Source organism: Megascapheus bottae, chromosome 12, assembly GCF_031878675.1.
Source record: "Megascapheus bottae isolate mThoBot1 chromosome 12, mThoBot2.hap1, whole genome shotgun sequence".
In the NCBI taxonomy this organism is placed as follows: Eukaryota; Metazoa; Chordata; class Mammalia; order Rodentia; family Geomyidae; genus Megascapheus; species Megascapheus bottae.
The window spans coordinates 11726495-11744681 of record NC_143520.1 but is presented as its reverse complement, the minus strand read 5'-3'; the positions used below and the strand labels follow the sequence as shown (position 1 = coordinate 11744681).

The window sequence follows — 18187 nt, the reverse complement described above, 5'->3', positions numbered from 1 at the left end:
TGGGAGGATTGTCCCTTTCCCAAAGGAGAAGGTGGTAAGGTATGGAGGGAAAGCCCCACAGAAAAAGGAATATAAAAAATGGCTAGAGTCTGGGGAAAAGGAGAAATCTACCATGTTTCTATTACTTTATTAGTAATGAAATTAATGTACTATTGCTGAAAAGGTGTAGCTATTGAAATTTAGCTAACAGGGCCTAGTGATAGAGTACTTGCCTAGCATACTTGAAGACTTTGGTTCAATTCCTTGGTACCACATACATAGAATAAGCCAGAAGTGGTGCTGTGGCTCAAGTGGTAGAGCTCTAACCTTGAGAAAGCCCAAGAACAGAGCTCAGGCCTTGACCTCAAGCCCCAGGACTGACAAAATAATTTAAAAAATAGGCCAGGAGTTTGGCCTAGTGGTTAAAGTGCTTGCTTAGCATGCATGAAGACCCGGGTTCGATTCCTCGGTGCCACATACATAGAAAAAAGCTGGAAAGTGGTGCTGAGGCCCAAGTGGTAGAGCTCTAGCCTTGAGAAAGTCCAAGGACAGTGCTCAGGCCCTGAGCTCAAGCCCAGGACTGGCAAAAAAAAAAAATAATTTAAAAAAAAAAAAAACAAGAAAAAACTTAAGCTAACACTTTGATTAAACTTCATTTTTCATTTTTGCTGTTTTATTTTTACAGGTACAAGAAAATTCCCCAGGACATAGAGCTGGACTGGAGCCCTTCTTTGACTTTATTGTTTCTATTAATGGTTCAAGATTAGTAAGTTCAGCCTTGTCTCTAATTTTTTGAAAATGGAATTTTTCAGATTATCTGGGGTGGCTATTATTTCATCATAGACATTATGTAAGGCATATCCATTTTAGAAATAATCATGTATTGCTAAATATTAGAGTGTTAGATTTATCTCACTCATACTGCAATGATTATCCTAGAGAAGTAGAATCACTGAAGACTTTTACTTTGTACTTTATTTAATTTTTATAAGCAAAAAGTGAAGTGAAAGATTGCCTTTTAAAAATGTTATGGGGCCAGGAGTTTGGCCTAGTGACAGAATGATTGCCTAGCATGCACGATGACCCAGGTTCAATTCTCTGTACCACATGCATAGAAAAAGCCAGAAGTGGTGCTGTGGCTCAAGTGGTAGAGAGCTGGCCTTGAGGAAAACCCAAGGACAATGCTCAGGCCCTGAGTTTAAGCCCCAGGACTGGCAAAAAAAAAAAAAAAAAGTCAAACTGTTATAAATTATTGACATATGGGATCAGTTAAGTGTAATTGTTTGTTTTTCTAGTTTTATTCTTTGTCAGTTTACCCATAGGATTAGTTTGTTTTTCATTTATTTATTTTTTTGTGCAGGCCTAGGGCTTGAACTTGGGGCCTGAGAGGTGTCCCTGAGCTTTATTTGCTCAAGGCTAACACTCTACTACAGCACCATTTCCAGCTTTTTTGGTGGTTAATTGGTGATAAGAAACTCATGGACTTTCCTACACAGGCTGGCTTTGAAACACAGCGCTTAGATCTCAGCCTCCTAAGTAGCTAGGATTCCAGTCATGAACCATAGCCAGTAGCACAGTTTTTTTTAATAGAGGAAATTTTTGTGACAGTAGTGACTGAGTTGATTTATTATTTTGTGTAACAGTTTTAAAACTTTTCTTTACTATGTAACAATATTTCTGACACAGTGTCCTTTATTTCTTTATGTAATGAAATACATTTAACATTCTATTTCCATTCCCTTTCCTCTGGTTCCTATATTATTAAGCATATTTAGAAGTAGAATATATTTTGGTTTGGGAATCAATACCATGGCACCTTTGTTAGTTAGTGCTGTGACTTCTTGACATATTTAGTTTTTAATCACTGAAGTTTCTTCACCACTCTTAATGTTGTGCTAACAAGTTCCATTTCCATAGTCAGCTTTAAGTTGTGGTGAACATAGTTATCTTAATTTTTGACTTTTTTTTATTGTAATTAGTAAAAGGGTTACATGATATTTGCCAGATAGAAGGTGCATTAATTCACATACATTGACTTTTTTTTTTACATGGAGGAACATTTGACTGTTGATGAAACATTTGTCTGGTGAATGTTTATTTTGGTGATTACTCATTCTTATGGGATTATAGGATGTTCACTGTAAGCATAGTTAGCATTGAGGTTTTATTAAGCAATAAAAATATGATCAGGGAGTTTGGCCTACTAGTAGAATGCTTGCTAGCATGCATGAAGACCTGGGTTCGACTCTTCACTACCACATACATAGAAAAAAAGCCAGAAGTGGTGCCATGGCTCAAGTGGTATAGCTCTAGCCTTGAGAAAACCCAAGGACAGTGCTCAGGCCCTGAGCCCAAGTCCAGGACTGGCAAAAAAAAAAAATCAGGGGCCCGGAGTTTAACCTAGTGGTAGAGTGCTTGCCTAGCATGCACGAGGACCTGGGTTCAATTCCTTGGTACCACATACCTAGAAAAAAGCCAGAAATGGTGCTGTGACTCAAGTGGTAGAGCTCTAGCCTTGAGAAAGCCCAAAGACAGGGCCCGGGACCTGAATTCGAGGCCCAGAACTGGCAAAAAAAAAACTTATGATTGATTAAGCAATATAATATGATTTCTGTCTGTCTACAGAATAAAGATAATGATACGCTTAAGGATTTATTGAAAGCAAATGTTGAAAAGCCTGTAAAAATGCTCATCTACAGCAGCAAAACCCTAGAGCTGCGGGAGACTTCAGTCACACCAAGCAACTTGTGGGGCGGCCAGGGCTTGCTGGGAGTGAGCATTCGTTTCTGCAGCTTTGATGGGGCAAATGAAAACGTGTGGCATGTGCTGGTAGGTACTGACATTAACTGTTATTTGTAGTATAAGAAGCTATGGAAAGGTGAAATAGTATAATAGGCCTGCACTGTGGGCAGGTATACAGGTACTATTATTGGGCCAGTTTTAGTTTCTGAAAATCAGTATCCATTGCTTTTTAAATACAACATTTTTTTTTTTTTTTTTACCCTGAAGAAGAGGGCAGGGAGTGTGGCCTAGTGGTAGCATGCTTGCTTCACATGCATGAACCCCTGGATTTGATTCCCCGGAACCATAGATACAGAAAAAGCTGAAAGTGGCACTGTGGCTTCAGTGGCAGAGTGCTAGACTTGAGCAAAAAGTGTCCAAGGACAGTGCTCAGGCCCTGAGTTCACGTCCCACGACTGGCGGGGGGTGGAGGGGTGCCGGGGGAGATAAGAGGAGGAGGAAAGAAAGAAAAAGAAAAGACTCGAAGAAGAGAAGCAAATATAGAAGTCTAACCATGCTTTAGATTTTGAGGTAAAGTCCCACTGTATAGCCCTACTTGGCCTTGAACTACTGGTCCTCCCATCTCAGCTCCTTAAATGCTCAGATGATAGGCATGTCATCATACCTCTTAGAGAACTCTTTCTGTTTATTTATTAGAGGAAAGGTACATATGTTAAAGCAGATAACTACAGATACAGTTTAAGTACAAATATTTTGTAACTTTTATCCTTAGAAGTTTTAAAATATATCTTTTTCCTAGTTTGTTTCTCTCTCCCTCTCCCTCCCTCCCCCCCCTCATCCTTCCTCTCTGTTTTTGTTTTTTTTCCATCGTGGGGCTTGAACTCGGGCCCTGAATTTTCTCACTCAAAGCTAGTGCTCTACCACTCTGAGCTGCAGCTCTGTTTCTGGTTTTCTGGTATTTAATTGGAGCAAGAGTCCCATGGCCGTTCCTGCCTGGGCTGGCCTCAAGCCATGATCCTCAGACCTCAGCCTCCCGAGGGGCTAGGATTACAGGTGTCAGCCACCAGCACCCAGCTCCCTATGTAACATAATTGCTAACAAGACAGAAATATGGGGGGATTTTAAATTGCTGTACTGAAGAACTGTGTCAGTTATTACACACATGTTAAATTTATCCATATTTAATTTGAGGTGTGTGTTGTGTTTTCCTAGGAAGTGGAATCAAATTCTCCCGCGGCGCTAGCAGGACTTCGACCGCACAGCGATTACATCATCGGAGCAGATATGGTCATGAATGAGGTAATGAGTATGTCTATTAATGAGTGTAGAAATTAGGTCCTATTTCCTTGTTTGTAGTTTAGTTCAGAAGGATATCTGATTTTTTACACTTAAATAGCTTATGTGTGAAGAGGGTGTTCAGTGGAACTTATAAGAGGATCATTGTAGCACAGCTGAGCAAAACCATATATACATGGCATTTGCCACAAATTCCATGTGTGATGGACACAAGCTAAACCAAAACTCACTTTCATTGTTAAGTTTGGGGGTGCTGGGCATCACCTGCCTTCTTTTTTTTTCTTTTTCTTCTTCTTCTTTTTTTTTTTTTTTTTTTTGCGCCAGTCCTGGGGCATGAACTCAGGGCCTGAGCTCTGTCCTTGGGCTTTTTCCTCAAGGCTAGCACTCTGCCACTTGAACCACAGCACCATTTCGGTTTTTTCTATATATGTGGTGCCAAGGAATCAAACCCGGGTCTTCGTGCATGCTAGGCAAGCAATCTACCACTAGGCCAAACTCCCGGCCCTGCCTTCATTTTTTAAAGTGACAAAATTAGCTCAGCTATGTTAGTTAGGTCCTTTTCCTCATCTATTAGTAGTAGAATTACATTACTAAGTCAAATTGAAAGAAAAGTAAGGTGACTAGATAAAGCTTTAATAAAGGGGGGAAAAAGCAGAATATGTAAAACTTTTAAGTAGAAGAATCAGTGAGTGTAGAGTAAATCTTCAGGAACCAGACCCAAGGCCTTACACCTAGCAGCTTTGTTTGAATTAATATGTTGAATTGTAACTTGAATTAAACTTGATATTTTTTTGGGGGGTCAGTCATGGGGCCTGAACTGTGGGCCTGGGCGCTGTCCCTGAGCTCTTCAGCTTAAGGCTAGCACTCTACCATTTGAGCCATAGCGCCATTTCTGGTTTTCTGGTGATTAATTAGAAATAAGAGTCTCACAGAAGGGCCGGAAGTTTGGCCTAGTGGTAGAGTGCTGGGTGACAAAGGTAACCTTAAAACTTCCTTTGGCCAGACATCTCTTTCATTTTTCTGGACTGAATTTCTTTCTTTCTTTTTTTTTTCCCCCCCTCTTGTGTTTGTCCAGGGCTTAAACTCAGGGAATGGGTGCTGCTCCTGAGCTTTTGTGCTCAAGGCTAGCACTCTACCACTGGAGCCCACAGCTCCACTCCCAGCTTTTTGGTGGTTAATTAGAGATGTGTGTCTCATGGACTTTCTTATCCAGGCTGGCTTCAAATTGTCAAACTCAGATCTCAACTACATGAGTACCTAGAATTATAGGCATGAGCCACTATTACCCAGTGAGAAATTGAGTTTTAGAGGAAGTTTCCCAGGTGATTTGAGAGGATCTAGGTTTGAGAACCACTATTCAGAAATGCTTTTTTATTCCTTTGATGCTTGTGCAGTCTGAAGATCTCTTCAGTCTTATTGAAACACATGAAGCAAAACCACTGAAGCTTTACGTATATAACACAGACACTGATAACTGTCGTGAAGTGATTATTACACCAAATTCTGCCTGGGGTGGAGAAGGCAGGTAAGGTTATTTGAGACTAAATTATACTTCACAGTCAGGTGGGTTATATTGCTTTTAGTTTGACATGTTACTATTTTGTTATAAGGCCCCTCAAAATGTTAACCCAAAATACTGAAAAATATTTTTAAAAGCACATAACTAAGAAACAAAGTATCTGTATTAAAATTCCTTTCTGGCTGGGTCTGATGGCTCATGCCTGTAATTCTAGCTACTCAGGAGGCTGAGATCTGAGGATCATGGTTCAAGGCCAACCCGGGCACTACAAAGCCCATGAGACTCTTATCTCCAATTAACCTCTAGAAAATGGGAAGTGGGGCTTAGCTTTGAGCTGAAGAGCTCAGGGACAGCACTCAGGCCACAGTTCAAGCCCCATGACCCACAAAAAAAAAATTCCTTTCTGTACTGATGTAAAAAAACTAACCAATACATTTTTTTTTTCAAAGTACTGAGCATAAGCCTTAGTTACAGAAAAATGTAGTTTGAAATGTTCCATATGTTTGGTAAAAGTTGTAACCCTTGCTGCAAAAAGGATGATCTGGTTGTAGGAAAGGCTCCATGAGCTCCCAGCATCTTTATATAAAACCTCAGTGCCTGAGAATCTCTGCTAAATGTATTCACCACCATAGTTTTAAACAATTGTGACTCAAGAAAAGTAAGATAGTGGTATCGTCCAAGAATCCAGCCTGTCTGTGGCAATATTTAACCAGATTATCACTGCCCATTTCCCAAGCTTTATAAACAATCAGAAATATGATGTCCTAAAGACATCCCAAAGTGATCCATTTCAGAGGACCTGCCCCAAATAAATGTAATTTGTATTTCCACTTAAGTGGCAGATTTTCACAGTACAAAGTATGCCCTCCCCAGTTGAAAGAATACTCAGAATAAATCGGTGCTTCCTTATGGAAGAGAATCTGTGGATGATGAAATCCAGAGCAAAGATAGTGGCATGTTCGGACAGGCCTTTACTGTGTCTCCTCTGACAGTGAACTCAGAATATCACGGGCTGTTATCATTTCTTCCTCAGACGCCGACCACATCATTCTCCCCCCCACCCTTGCCTGTCTTGGGGCTTGAACTAAGGGCCTGGGCACTGTCCTTGAGCTTTCTCAAGGCTAGTATTCTACCACTTGAGCCACAGCACCACTTCAGGCTTTTTCTGAGTAGTTTATTGGCAATGAGTCTCACAGATCTTTATTATCCAGTCAGGCTTTGAACCATAATCCTCAGATCTCAGCCTCCTGAATAGCTAGGATTATAGGCATGAGCCACCGATGCCTGGTCACATGTCATTCTCATATCATATTTCTCTTAATTTCATTCTTTGGGTATCTTTAAATTTACAGAGGTTCTTGCTGTTGCCTTATCATCACTTAGTTTGCATTAGTGTTTTAGAATGTAGCTTGCCTGGATTGCTATCATTGATAAGTTTAGGTTATTTAATCTTTGGACTAGCAGGGTGGCTCAGTAGAAGAGCACCTGCTATAAGCTTAAAAACCTAAGTTTAAACCCTAATACTGACAAAAATTAAGTCTTTCTTTCTTCCTCTAAACTTGAGGATTCAGTCCAGTGAAAATGGTAGTTGTGATGGTGAGGAAGAAATGTATTATAAAGCAAATTAGATTTAGATAAGGCAGAGCTGAAGTTGGCCAGCCACTGTCTACTCTTCTAGCTGTGGGTAAGGGGGCTGGAGCGGGGGGAGTTATTCTGGGGCTTGGACTCTGGACCTGTGCAATATCTTTTAGCTCTTTTGCTCTTGGCTTGGCGCTCTACCAATTGAGCTACAGCTATATTTCTCGCTCTTTGGTGGTTAATTAGACATAAAAGCCCCTACCCAGGGGACTTCAAACCTCAGTTCTCACTTCACAGCCTCCTGAGATTACAGGCTTGAGCTTGGTACCTGGCTTTCTCCTGGCTGTGGGTTGTGGTACCCATTGAGATATGTGCCTGGGCAAGGGATGAGAGAGGGTTGTAGTTCCAGCTTTGGCCACAAACTATCCTACTAGATGAGGCAGAGCAGGCACCCTTGCTTACAGCCCCACCACCATTCACACAGAGACCATAGAGAAGTAATTTCCCAAAGGACAAAGAAAGTCTGTTGGGAAGCTAAATAGACTATGGAACAAAGCACGTGGGCACATCTTTTTACAAAGATACCCCTGGTGGTGATATCTGATAAATTAGAAGGAAAAAATGTGGATTGCAGATATGTACATGACTGGTTTCTGATAAGTTCTGATATAAAAATATGGGATGTGCAGGGGCCGGGAGTTTGACCTAGTGGTAGAGCGCTTGCCTAGCGTGCACGAAGACCTGGGTTCAATTCCTCAGCACCACACACATAGAAAAAAGCTGGAAGTGGTGCTATGACTCAAAGGTAGAGCTCTAGCCTTGAGAAAAGTCGAAGGACAGTGCTCAGGCCCTGAGTTCAAGCCCCCACAACTGGCAAAATGTGTGTGTGTGTGTGTGTGTGTGTGTGTGTGTGTGTGTGTGTGTGTGTGTGTGTGTGTAAATAATGTGTAAATAATATATAACAAAAGTTCCTCTTTGGAAAGACTTACTCATTTAGCTAAGAACTGATAAGGAGTAAACAGTTGTACCTCTTATAAGCCTTTACATTTTCTGGAGAGAGACAGAACAACCAGTAAATGTGCAGTGGGTTATGTCGTGGTAATTGAGGTGAAGACGAGGTGGTGACTATATGGTGAAGGGAAGTATACCATTTCACAAAGGGTAGACAGTGGAGACCTCTGATACGGTGGCATTATTTAAGATAATAGAAGAGCACATGTTTTATATTTCAAACAAACTGTAATATAACAGTAACTTTACGAAAAATTTTTATAGCCTAGGATGTGGCATTGGATATGGTTATTTACATCGAATACCTACACGCCCATTTGAAGAAGGCAAGAAAATTTCTCTTCCAGGACAAATGACTGGCCCACCTATTACTCCTCTTAAAGATGGATTTACAGAGGTAAGATAACTTCATTGCCTGCTGAGGTTTCCTGCCAAACAGTTTCCCTGTGTTGGTGTATTTGATGGTAGCACTAATTGAGATAGGGCAGATAGTGAATTAAGTATTATCATTAAGTTGAATCTGAGGTTCCTCTAAGATATCCAGATGGAGATTAGGTGTATGGGGCTGGACTTCAGGAGTGAGCACTGATCTAGAGAGACAGAATTGAAAATCATTAACAAAGCAAGAATAATTTGACCCAAGGAATAGTGATGAAAATTGTCACAGAATTTATCTTCATGAATTAAGAGGACTGAATTTAGAATCCTGAAAATATGGATGCAAAAGCATAAGAGGATCTTGAAGGGAAAGATCAGAGGAAAGTCTCAGGGAAAGGGTCTATAGCAGAGAAACTAGTGAAAGGAACAGAAAGATGTCGTAGAGGAGAGCCCTTTCAGAATTCATGGGAGAAACACCTAACTACATGGGGACAGCGTGCTGGTGGGTGCTAAGGGGAGCTAGCCGATGCTTACTGCTTCTGGAAGCTTGTCTGAGAAGCAAAAGGAGTTAAGTATTAGAACAGGCATCCCAGGTATCCCAGGAAAATCTCCTTTTGTCTGCACAACCAAGTGAAAGCAAACCTGGGTACCTGTGGGTCCTGCCATTGCCTGTATATGGTACACAATTTGGCCATCCCCAGTTCAAAGAGAATTCTACTGAGTAGTTTGAGCTCTCCCCACCCCACCCCTGCCATCAGCTCAGGGCCAGGGCCAGGGCCAGTGCAGTTCTCACCTTGACGTGGCTGTCATTGCTCCTGCCCTGGAATCAGTGCTTTCTGCTCCACATGACAAGAACAGAGGGCAAAATGACAACCCAGAATACACAGCCTTGCATGCTGAGAGCCAGCAGAAGTTGGCAAATTCCCCAGTGACACTGAATATGGTGACTAGAGTCCATGATGGAGATCTGGTGCCACTTACATTCACTGATGAGAAAAGATTAGGTGGATTCAGGAGGCTAGAAATCTTGAGACTCAGAAAATTAAGAAAAGTGAGGGAAGAAGTGGGTTGGAAGAGATGGATGAGAGTGAAAAGGGTGACACTGACCAGTATCCCCTGTGCACAGAAAATACTTGGCTGGATAGCAGTTCCTTTGTACAGTGAAAATATACATACATACATAGTTATTTATCCTAAGAAATGTATCGTGATGTTAAGGCCCCAGCTCATTTCCTCCATGAACAATGAGATGAAAAAAACTGGATGACAATTCAGAGAGGAAAATGGTGGTATTTAAGAATTGAAGAAAATCGTTTGTGGGTATCTAGAAAGAGAGTGATTAGACCCTCTTAAGAGTACTGTGGAAGGACCTTTAACAGTATGAAACTAGGGCTGGAAGCAGAGTGTTAGAAGAGGGAGGTAACAGATGGAAAGATGTTTCAATGTGTGGTCTTCGGATGTGTCAAAAATCAGGTGAAACTTTGGACAGCTAGTATCTGATACAAGGGTGTATCTGCAATATTTACATATCGTTTCAAGCAGACTTAAGTCATTCCCTTTCTCTTTTTCTTTTTATCTCGAAAGGTCCAGCTGTCTTCAGTAAATCCTCCACCTTTGTCACCACCAGGAACTACAGGAATTGAACAGGCCCTGTCTGGACTTTCTATTAGCTCAGCTCCACCAGCTGTCAGTAATGTTCTTAGTACAGGTGGGAAAGAATGACCTGTTGTTTTCAGTCTTTCTTTGTCTTATATTCTTACAGAGCATTTTAAACTTAATGCCAGTGTGCTTTGAGATGTGTAATGTGCTCAGTGAAAACACAGAAATCCCCATATACATACACACATACATACACACATACATACACACATGGACCAGCACATAAACCTCCCTCTGCATCGTTTCAAGTACACAGCTTGTAGGATTAGGACTCCACCTCCAGTGCTGTTTATTCCCAAATGCTCACTTGTTTCCTAAAAAGTAGACACAAGCACTATTCAGTTATTAGGTTCTGTTCTTCACTTTGGGCTTAATATCAATAAGTTTTTCATAACTTTGTTCTCTGCTTCTGCTGCCACACACACACCTTCCCTCATCCTATGGCTTCAACTCGGCCTGGGCTCTGTCCCTGAGTTCTTAGCTCAAGGCTAGTGCTCCAACCACTTTGAGCCACAGTGCCACTTCCAGTTTTCTGGTGGCTAATGGGAGGTAAGGGTCTTGCAGACTTTTCTGCCAGGGTTGGCTTTGAACCACAATCCTTGTATCTCAGCCGCCTCAGTAGCTAGGATTACAGGGTTGGGCCACCAGCACCTGGCCAAGGTGTTTCTTTTCCTCCTGGCCCTTTTGAACAAATGCTGCTCTAACTTTATATATATGCTTTTGCATCAATCTATTTTCTGTTCTCTTGGTTGTATCCTTGGCGTGCAGTTAGTAGGTTATTAATACAGTAATTAATTTGAGATATTGGTGGGCTTTTTCCTTTTCCTTTTTTTAGTCTCCTGTTTGGTTTTCATTCTTCATAATACCAAGAGGATATCATATATTCAATAAATCATGATTAAATGAGTAGAATACTGACATGTTTCATTATAGCAAATGAAATGTGTATAATTTTTTCTTGCTCTTTTACATATTTTCAATTTTCTTTTATTCCACTTTGTTTTTGGATAGCCTTCACACAGCCACCAAGGAGTAATAAGGGGAGTGTCATGACATCTGCAGTGTTTCCCCTGGCTTCATATCCCAGTCCCTTCAGAGTTTTGGTTTTATTTCCCAAAGATTTGTTTTTCCAGCTGAAATAGAAGATTTCAGACACACAGAAAATGATAGAATACGTGAGGGACACTGTCGCCCAGCTTTACATCATCAATTTGCTAGTTTCTTTTCCAGTTTCATGGAGATATAAATTGCATTCCATAAAATTAACTCACTAGGAGTGTGCATGTCAGTGATTTGGTATATAAAGCTATGCAGTCGTTAACACAGTTCAGCCTTAGAATATTTTCTGGAAGAAACCTGTTAGTATTAGTGCCTGATTGTAGATACATTTGGAAGGGATCTAGATTTTATTCCATTTGAACAAGGTGTGAATCCTTTTTATAATATTGTGGTGTTGTCTTACTTCCCATCAGATGCATGTCTAGTTTATTCCTAAATGGAGCTGGTAGTTCTGCTGAGAACCGTGTGTCTGTCAGCACGCCATTCTGTGATTGAGTAATTCTTACCAGTTTAGAATATGAGTGTGTGTGGCTGTATGACTACTCTTCTGACTTTAAGGAGAAAGCAGACATCTCTCCTCAAGTTCTAGTTGGGTTTTTTTTGGTGGTTTCTGGGTTTGGAGGGGTTTTTGTTTGTTTTAGAGGTGCTGGGACCTGAATGCAATGCCTCATTCTCTCACTCAGCTTTTTTCTGTTGGCTGGCATTCTACCCCTTGAGCCACAGTCTCTTGTTTGCCTTGGTGTTGATAGTTATACTGCCATTGTCTTATAAGCAAATCACTAAGATCACTGAGTTTATATTGCAGAGAATAGGATTAAAGGACTGCATCAGAGCATTTGAGAAACAACTATTTTTTCTTTTTTCTTGTAATTAATGGAAGGCTTATATTCACCAGATAGAAGGTGCATTACTTCACAAACATTGATACCCTTTCTCATGTCTTTTTTTTTTTTTCCCTCCTTTGGAGGCAGAATCTCACTTGGTGTACTACAGGCTGGCCTTGAAGTTGCTTTCCTCCTGCCTCAGTTTCCTGAGTGCCAGGATTGTAGCCATTTGCTACCATACCTGGATACCAAATAACTTGTTAGATATTTATTTTTCCATCTTTCTACAGTGTAATGCTTGCAAAGTAGCCCAAAAAGTAGATATATAAAAATATGCTCTTGCTTTTTGGAGGAAGACTCTGTCTGTGGGTGCTGTCCTGTGATGAAGAGCTGATGTGTTTCCTTCTTTCATAGTAATGTTGAAACCAGTAAAGACTATGGTGGTACACACAAAAAAATATATGGGCTCGGAGTTTGGCCTAGTGGTAGAGTGCTTGCCTAGCATGCACAAAGACCTTTTGTTTTGGGTTTTTTTTTGTCCTAAAGAAAACTTTGTGGGTGTAAAAATTTTGGGGTTATGAAATTCATTAGTCAGTGTGACCTTTTTGGTAAACCCATCCGCATCTCTGTCCTGCGTCCTTGCATGATTTTTCTGCAGAGAGCTTAGTGCCATTTCACATGCTATGTTTGTTACTTGCTTTTTCTGCTTCTCCCTAGAATTTAAGTTTCTTGAAGGTTGAGTTTCCATTTCTTCCTGGTGTAATGTATCAGTGCCAGATAGTACATCACAGACAGTAAACTGAAATGAATGAACATATCAGTTGTCCAACTCCTTTCAGAATCTTAGGAGGAAAAAAAGAACTGTTGTCTCAAAAACATACAAAAAGTGCTGCTTATTAAGAGCTTTGTGACTTGAACGAAGCCCATTCATGAGTCCTAGAAAAACAATTCTTGGCCAGTTTTAGTTAATAGTTTTTGAGACAATGAATATATAGGACAGAGGGAATTTGCAGCAAGTGTGGGGAGTTCTTACTTTTGTTTAATCCAAGATTTGAAGACAAATATAAAATAGTTCTCCATTGCCAATATGTGTGAACACCTGACAGCCCATGGTTTTCCAGTGACCTGGGACAGACTAGACAATGGCCTCTGACATTGTGTTGTGCAGTCTGGGCTAGGCTATTCCATTCATTCATGCATTCATTGTTTAATTTTTTGCATGCCTCTAATATGTAGAAAAGTAGTGGGTATATGGATAATAAGATGATCTGAAAATGGCTAGCTCGTACTTTCAGGAACATACTTAGGCATATTTAATCATAGCTCTAGAAGACAAATTTTAGTCTGTGAATAGTACTCAAGGTGCTTGGAAGCAGAAGTGTTTATTTGCATATATATATGGAAAGAGAGAGAGAGGGGGATATCTTGGGGATAGAACACCTGAAATTTGGGCTGGGAGTTTGGCCTAGTGGTGCCTGCCTAGCATGCATGAAGACCCAGGTTCAATTCCTTGGTACCACATACATAGAAAAAAAAAGCTGGAAACGGTGCTATGGCTCAAGAGGTAGAGCTCTAGCCTTGAGAAAGCCCAAGAACAGTGCTTAGGCCAAGTTCAACCCCCAGGACTGGCAAAAAAATAAAAGAAACGTTTTCATTAAAATTAAAAAAAAACACTTGAAATTCATTCCCATTTCATATACAGCTTGCACATAATCTGCAGGTCATTTTATGCAGTGTTTTAGTGTATCTGCAGTATGATTTTTGCCCCACATAATTGGCTTCTTATGGAGTGACATTTTCCCTGAAAAAAAGTTTTCTACTTTGGAATGTCTGCAGTTCTAGATTTTTCAGATGAAGAATTCTCAGCGTTGTTTTTGCTTCAACAACAGAAAACATCCCAGTTGAGGAGGCGATGGGTGTTGCAGCAGCTCTTTATCAGAGCAGCCATGAGTACAATGGGGATGAGCTGCAGTGCCCCGGAGCATCTCGGAACCTGGGTCTCAAGAAGCCAAGTCATTCTCCCCACCTCTTAAGATTCCGTATGCTCTGTTGATTCTGAGCATCTTTGTCATGTGACAGAGCAGCATTTACTACTTCCCGTAGGGCCCTCAGAGACCTCAGGTTCACCAGAGCCACTGGTCCAGCAGCTCAGTAGTGAATGCCAGAAGTTCCTGTGTCCTATTTCCACACTTCTCAGTCTGTTTCTGGCAAGCTCAAGCCAGCTGTGAATGTCTGCTCTAGTGAGTTTAACCAGGCCGGGCTACTTCTCCGCCTCCACCCACTGAACAGGCAGTGGCTCCCATCTCTGTAGAGGTGTGGCCAGTGAGTGGATCGGCTTGGAAAGGTAGTAGACAGGATCCAACTAGAAATCGGGGCTCCAGGCTTGACTGAGATGTTGGTTAATTCTTTGTAAGCAGACTTGTTGTATTTTTTCTTTCATGTTCTTTTATTTCAGGTGTACCGACAGTACCATTGTTACCACCACAGATAAACCAGTCCCTTGCTTCTGTGCCGCCATTGAACCCAGCTACTACATTACCAGGTAAGCATGGGGACGGGAGATGTATGAAGTAACAGTGCTTGTGTCTGACAGCAACTCACACTTACTGATGATGGTTTATAGCTTTTAGTCATTTTGCCTACGCTAGCTCTATGTTAAAGGAAGGCAAATGACAGATCTCCTTAGTTGACAAGGAAACCAAGGTGTTAACAGTGTAGGAGCTTCTTACCCAGCCAGTTCTCATGTCTCGAATCCCACAGTGCATTAGAACTGTCCACGAGGGCCGGGAGTTTGGCCTAGTGGTAAAGTAATTGCCTGATATGCACGAAGACCCAGGTTTGATTCCTCAGTACCACATACATAAAAAAAGCTGGAAGTGGTGCTGTGGTTCATGTAGTAGAGCTCTAGCCTTGAGAAAGCCCAAGGACAGTGCTCAGGCCTGAGTTCAACCCACAAAAGACTGCTAGTCACTCTTGTGAATATCCCTTTATACAGTGAAATATGATTTTAGTAATTAACTCTAATTTTGTTGTGATTATCTTTAGTTATATAGTTCAGTGTGTCATATTACAAGCATAGTGAGCTATGAACCAAGTGAGCATGTGCACATCGCACACACGATGATGGGTCAAGTCTGATGAACTTGGTAACAAGTGAGAAATTGAGGCAATAGAAACATGGAGATTTGTATTACTATATTAGCAATTGTAAGCCTAAAATTAGTTTAGAATACAAACAAAAGCTAAGCTGAGAACCAAGGATTACTTCTGTAATCCTAGCTATTCAAGAGGCTGAGATCTGAAGTTTGAAACCAGCCTGGGCAGCAAAGCCAACGAGATACTCATCTCCAGTTAACCACTGAGAAACCAGTGCTAGCCTTAAGCAAAAAAGCTGAGTCAGCATAAAGGCTGAGATCTGAGGATCAAGGTTCAAAGCCAGACCTTGCAAGAAAGTCCATAAGAGTCTTATTTCCAATTAATCACCAGAAAACCAGAAGTAGCACTGTGGCTCAAGTGGTAGGGCAGTAGCCCTGATCTGAAGAGCTCAGGGACAGAGCCCAGGCCCAGCGTTGAAGCCCCACCACAACAACAAGCACCTCAACCATTAAAGAAAACTACATAGTTGCTAAAACAGTTCAGCCTTCTTCCCCTGCAAGTTGGCTGTCATGGCTCTTGTCCAGACTTTCAGAAGCATTAGTTGTTTTAACCTTTACTCAGCTGCCTAATTGTGTAGGTAGAGAGACATACTTCTGTTCAGTGCGACCTTGTTGTGACTTCACTAAGTGGACACGAGTCATCACACTTTAAGTGCACCTGGTACTCACACTGTGGGGTGGGTGCTACAAGGGTGTTCTCATCCCCCAGTGAAGGCCTGACTTACCTCTTGGCTCCTCCCTGCCCTTTGTTCAGGTCTGATGCCTTTGCCAGCAGGACTGCCTAACCTCCCTAGTCTCCCCAACCTCAACCTGCCTGCACCACATATCACGCCAGGAGTCAGCCTGCCAGAGCTCCTGAACCCCGGTATGTTGCTCCATATTCCTTTCCTAGCACCCTGCCCATAGAAAGCTGTGTTCCCGAGGGCCAGTCCTCTCTGTCTAGTTCAGGTTTTTTGTGACAGGTCAAGTAAGTTTAACCAATTCCAGCTACTTCAAACAAAACCAAAAAAAACCCCAAAACACTTGTACTGGGCATCGTGGCTCACGTGGTGGCTCACTTGGCTCAAGCTGAAATCTGAGGATCATGGCCCCTGCATTAGAAAGTCGGTGACATTCTTTTTTTTTCTTTTTTTTTTTTTTTGCCAGTCCTGGGCTTGAGCTCAGGGCCTGAGCTCTGTCCTTGGACTTTCTCAAGGCTAGAGCTCTACCACTTGAGCCTCAGCACCACTTCCAGCTTTTTTCTATGTATGTGGTACCAAGGAATCGAACCCGGGTCTTCGTGCATGCTAGGAAAGCACTTTAACCACTAGGCCAAACTCCTGGCCCAGTCGGTGACATTCTTATCTCCAATTAACCACCAGAAAACTGGACTGGGGCTGTGGCTCAAGTGGTAGGGCAGTAGCCTTGAGCGGAAGAGCTCAGGAACAATGCCCAGGCCCAGAGTTAAGTCCCACGATTGAGACTTGAAAGAGGGGGCCGGGAGTTTGGCCTAGTGGTAGAGTGCTTGCCTAGCGTGCACCAAGACCCGGATTCCATTCCTCCGAAGCCCTTCGTGCAAATTCAGCTGGCAGTAGCAGTGAGGGTTTCACTGCCAGTGTCCCCATCTGTGTTGCAGCTGGCCTGCCCTCGGCCAGCGAGGTGACACAGTGCCGGGCGCCCGGCACCTCTCTTCGCCCCGCGTCTAGCCAGAGGCAGGATGAGAGTTGGGCCCCAGCCCGATCACCCGCGGGGCCCCGGGCCCTGGCCCTCCTGCCCTCCGCGTGCCCACGCTCCTTCGTGGCAGGCGCCGGGAGGATGTGTGACCTCTGCCATTTTTGTCCTAGGTTTGCCACCTCTTCCTTCCTTGCCTCCCCGAAGCCTGCCCGGCATTGCCCCGCTCGGCATGCCGTCCGAGTTGCTCCCCGCATTCCCTCTGGTCGCAGAGGGCTCTTCCACGGCGCCCCCAGGGGAGCTGCTGGCCCCCCTGCCGCCCGCCGGCAGCCCACCTCTCCACCCCGCCAGCACCACTACTGCTAAGGCTGAAGCCGCCGCCCCGCCTCCGGCGGCTGTGACGCCGCCCGCCCCCGGGGCCCCCAGCACTGTGGAGGACAGAGCCAGCGACTCCCCCGCCGCCGCCACCGCCGAGACAGATGCCAGCGCTTCGGAGTCACCCTAACTTGGAGCCATGCTTCAGAGTCGGCGTGGTGTATTTATTTAACCACGGGAGCGTGTCTGGAAATGCAAACGATCATTAATTTCATACTAGTTTGTACCGTATCTGTAGGCGTCCTGTAAATAATTCTAAGGGGATAATGTAAGCAAGAGGATGTGGGCTTTTATCCTGCTTGGGTGGGGTGGCGCACACGGCACAACCCGGGAGGGAATGTCAGAAAGTGCTAGTGTTTTAAACAACCAAAAAGATTTATAAGGTGGCTTTCTGCCTGGTGACCACTGCCATTCTGAGTTGTACCTCTGAGTACAGAGATGGTAGGGTGTCAGGTTCCTGGTCCCCCGACTGCTCTGTAAGAAATCAAAATTATTCTAGGCCTAGGCCTCAATGTGCAACAATGTTTCTCCTACTTTGTGAAACATTTGGAAGAAGGCAGCCCATCTGACTATACTTGGGGAAAGGTGATTTGCTTTCCATCTCTGAGTCTCTATTAAGGTTTACACAAAAATTCCCATTGAAGATGTTTAAGTTATACAGTGTGCACTATTAATCAAACATCTTTTTACTCTGCCTGTGCACAGATCCTTATCTTGAGCTCCCAGAATTACCCAAACTACGTTTTATAAGTGCTGCAGTTGCTTTCTACATCTACCATAAGATGGCATCTGAGGAGAAATAAAGGACACATTGCATACATATAAACCAGAAGGTGGCACTCGGTGGCTTCTTCCAGTCCCCCAGGGAAGCATAGATCAGCAATAAATTACGGTGATTTTCCTTTTCTTCTTTCACTACATTTAAATTACTGCTCACTCGCCACATGTGCACTGGTTGTCCT

General features: G+C 42.8%; 1 protein-coding gene across 1 annotated transcript in view; it reads left to right on the top strand.

Moving 5' to 3' along the window:
• Gorasp2 (golgi reassembly stacking protein 2) overlaps positions 1 to 18140 on the top strand; it is a 31762-nt gene extending 13622 nt beyond the window's left edge. Inside the window, exons 2-10 of the mRNA XM_090342658.1 lie at positions 665 to 745; positions 2605 to 2808; positions 3934 to 4020; positions 5412 to 5542; positions 8390 to 8522; positions 10088 to 10211; positions 14501 to 14587; positions 15955 to 16065; positions 17024 to 18140. Of these exons, the coding sequence (XP_090198784.1) occupies positions 665 to 745; positions 2605 to 2808; positions 3934 to 4020; positions 5412 to 5542; positions 8390 to 8522; positions 10088 to 10211; positions 14501 to 14587; positions 15955 to 16065; positions 17024 to 17355 (1290 nt within the window). The 3' untranslated portion in view covers positions 17356 to 18140. The remainder of the gene's footprint in view (positions 1 to 664; positions 746 to 2604; positions 2809 to 3933; positions 4021 to 5411; positions 5543 to 8389; positions 8523 to 10087; positions 10212 to 14500; positions 14588 to 15954; positions 16066 to 17023) is intronic.
• Positions 18141 to 18187: the final 47 nt, after the last annotated feature.